Source organism: Cynoglossus semilaevis, chromosome 1 (assembly GCF_000523025.1).
Source record: "Cynoglossus semilaevis isolate Cse_v1.0 chromosome 1, Cse_v1.0, whole genome shotgun sequence".
NCBI lineage: Eukaryota > Metazoa > Chordata > Actinopteri > Pleuronectiformes > Cynoglossidae > Cynoglossus > Cynoglossus semilaevis.
Genome location: NC_024307.1, coordinates 23,384,443 through 23,387,922, shown reverse-complemented (window position 1 = coordinate 23,387,922; position 3,480 = coordinate 23,384,443). Strand labels below are relative to the sequence as shown.

General features: G+C 46.4%; 1 protein-coding gene across 1 annotated transcript in view; it reads right to left on the bottom strand.

Moving 5' to 3' along the window:
• rin1b (Ras and Rab interactor 1b) overlaps positions 1 to 3,480 on the bottom strand; it is a 10,062-nt gene that overhangs the window by 4,078 nt on the left and 2,504 nt on the right. The window contains exons 9-12 of the mRNA XM_025061605.1: positions 2,985 to 3,470; positions 1,567 to 1,875; positions 788 to 919; positions 551 to 720 (exon numbers count right to left, since the gene is read on the bottom strand). Coding sequence (XP_024917373.1) covers positions 551 to 720; positions 788 to 919; positions 1,567 to 1,875; positions 2,985 to 3,470 — 1,097 coding nt within the window. The remainder of the gene's footprint in view (positions 1 to 550; positions 721 to 787; positions 920 to 1,566; positions 1,876 to 2,984; positions 3,471 to 3,480) is intronic.

Genomic DNA, 3,480 nt, shown 5'->3' with positions numbered 1-3,480 from the left:
AAGTTCACACCATTTTGCATTGTTCTGGTTGTATTGACTTTGTCGACCAAACCCCTCATAGAGTGTTGACTGTCAGACCAGATCACTGACTCGAATAAAGTCAAAACTCCATGTGATCATAATTTATGGACTGGCTGACTGTTCTGGGAAGTCACTCTGAATGTTGTAGAGTTCACGCTATTTATTTACTTTATACAACTGACACTTAAATTATGGACAACCTACAACTACCAGTTACCTGGAGATGGCTTTTCTTCTTTGGTGATTCTGGTCTACTTCATTTCAACATTTCCACACAGCTGTTCCCTGTCTGGACCAGTCTGGGCTCAGATGGACTGGTCCTTGTTTTTGTCTGATGTAATCCTTTAATCTTACAAGGTCGTTGACGCTCTCCCATTCATGCAGAAAAATCTCAAAGACATTGTTGTGAATAAGAAGCAGCAGCTCCTACTGTCCACACATCCGTCCACACTCCACACCAGGTGTTACTACTGCGTACAAACCCACACCGGCTGCTGTCGCCACAACACCGAGAGCATTCTGTTCTCACCTGGTTCTGCTGGTTCTCCTTTTGTTTCTGGACGTCACGACTCCGTCTGCAGCTCCACTCCTTCAGCGCCTCCTGCGCCTCGGGGGTCAGGCAGCCTGAGGACGGCGTCTCCTCGTCCAGGCCCTGGATCAGACACAGGCTGGCGAACACACTGGTCAGGTAGTATCCACCTGGACACAGGGTTTGGTCAGAATAAAAACACTCCTTTACATGAGGCTCTCTGAGGTGACCCGGTACCTTCTCCTCCCAGCCAGGACGGCTCCAACAGTTCCATCATGTACTCCACCTCGATTAGGATATGAGGCCTGTTACACTCCACTATTACGTAGGACAATGACGGGAGGAAGTCGTCCCAGCTCACTTCCTGTCCTGGAAAGAAAGGAACAAACATTTATGTAACAAGCGAACATTGTTTCTACCGGTCTTACGTTAGCTTCTATTAACTACTTTTTTGTCTGACCCTAAGCTAGTACAGTGCTAACTTAGTGTTTTTGTTGTAATTGTTGCTAATTTGTACCTAATTTTGGCTGAAAGTATACATATATATACCATTTGTACCTAATTTTGTATACATATATACTGGACACACTTTACGTTAATATGCTAGCTTTTGATGGAAAGTTGGCACAAACTTATGCTAGTTCTGTTTTTGACTAAATGAAAACAATTTTATAAAAATTTAGGCTCTGCCTGGACCAACATTTAGGAAGATGTTATTTATTTTTGGGCCTAACTGAATTGTCTATTGAGCTACTTTTATAAATGAATTCTTTAAATTGAAGCAATTAAAAGGCTAACATTTTAGCTATATTTTGGCTCATTCCTATACTCACTTATATGCACTTTGTGGGCCAAATGTTTAGCCACTTTTGAAAAAAATACTCAATTTTAAGCAACTTTTAACTGGTGCAATACTGTTGGTAACCTTGAGCTGTTTTGTCAGCTACCTGTTATTGACATTTCTTCACCAGTAGTTTTGCATCACATCAACAATACCAACACCTCCTTGACCTCACCATGTGATGAACCCATGGCCTTGTGCACACATTTGCACACTTGCAGCAGCAGCAGCACTTTGTCGATGGGCGAGTGTGTCCTCTGCATTAGCACCAGCTTCTGCTTCACCCTTTCCACTCCACGTACGTCAGGGACCCCCGTCCTCACTCCTAGACGCTCCATAGCCACGTCCCCCTTCAGGCGGTGCATGTTCTGGGTGAGTCTCTGGTTGGAGCCGTCCTGATCGTGCAACGCCACCAAGGCTTTTTCAAGGTGTGACTTCAGAGGTCTGAGGACGCAGGAGAACATGGCTCGCTCCAGGGCCAGGTCTGAGGAGAGACAGAAGAAAAGAGACAAGACTAAATAAGACACTGGAAACTTTATATATAAAGGTCACATGACCTTTGAACCATGTGACATCAGTGTGCAAACGTTCTGCTTCCATGGTTGTCCGTTCAGGCTCCGGTGAATTTACCTGGTGCTTCAAATCTAAGGAGCTCATTTTTGTTTGGGTTGTGTAGGAAAACAGATACGGCTGAAGCTCCGCCTCCAGAGCGTCTGCACTCACATCCATCACAATCAATGTCTGATTCTCCTCATTAGTGCAGACGTGTCGCAGGATGTTCACGTCCTACTTAGATCTTCTATCGCAGTCCTGCGCTTTGGTCTGTCTTTTTATGGGGTGACGCCTCTGTGTGTTTGTGAGTCTGTAGGTGTGTTTGTGAGTAAAATGTGTGTGTGATGATGGATTGGTTTCTCAGAGGCTTCGGGGGGACAGCAGGCCCTTCCCTCCTTCCTTTTTTCCTCCCGCTCTCCCTGTCCTTTCTGATTTGATTTATCTCGCACTGCGTCGGTGGGAGGCATTTGCATTTTTTTCATTTTTTTTTTGCTCCCCCTCGTTTATCATAAAAAGATATCACAGTCCCACGCTCACTTGAAGAGCAGCACGATTCAGGAGAGGAAGGGAGGGAAGGAGAGATGGAGTGAGTGAGTGAGTGAGGGAGGGAAAGATAGAAATAGGCAGGTTACTTCGAGGGTGGTATCAGATAGAGTTCTGTGTAAATAATAGTGAATAAAACCCAGGCTGTTGTTGGTGAAGTAGCCACTAACTGACAGAGCATCACATCACATGTCATCTGTTGGAGATGGAAACAGAAGGAGGGGTGCTGAGAGTGTGTGGGGGGCAGGGGTGGAGGGGGGGTAGATTGAGTAGAGAGAGAGAGAGAGATGAAGAGTATATTGATGATGATTGTGAAAAATATTTCCCGTCTTTGGCCACAATTCCACCACAGAAACCCAGGAACAAAAACATATTCCAGGAACTGAATAGTTTTGACAAACAATCATTTTAGTCAATAAAATAAATATAAATATATATACATAGATACACATACAAAGATAAATGAATAATTTCAAACTTTTTTTTTTTTTGTTTTACCTTTCTCATTCTCCTCATTTTGGGTCTCAATAGGAGGCTCCAGTTCTCCACTGTCCAGCAGGCAGCACTTGGCCTGGGACAGAAACAGCCGCAGACTCTGGAGGAGCTGGACAGAGGTCACCTGAGGGGATGAAGAGGAAGATGAAGCAGAAGCCAGGGATTTGAGCGTCTCCCTCTCAGTCCGGAGAAAGTCCTGAACCATGCCTCCAAAGATGGAGCGTCTGTCTCTGGACAGCTCCTCCATCAGCCGTGTCAGCCGCTTGTCCGGAGCAAAGAAACACACAAAGGCCTCGCTCATGCGGTGCAGCCCACCGCGGCCCCGGGAGCGCACCAGTGGAGGGCGCTGGTGCCCGTGCACTTGGTTGGGTACCATGCTTTCTGGGTCTGAATCCGAGTCGTGGTCTTCATCCATGCTGCTGAAGGAGCTGCTGCTGTCCAGCTCCGCCAGAGACGGGGCCGGGCGGCGTTCTAGAGCCCGAACCACCCCCCCGGTTTC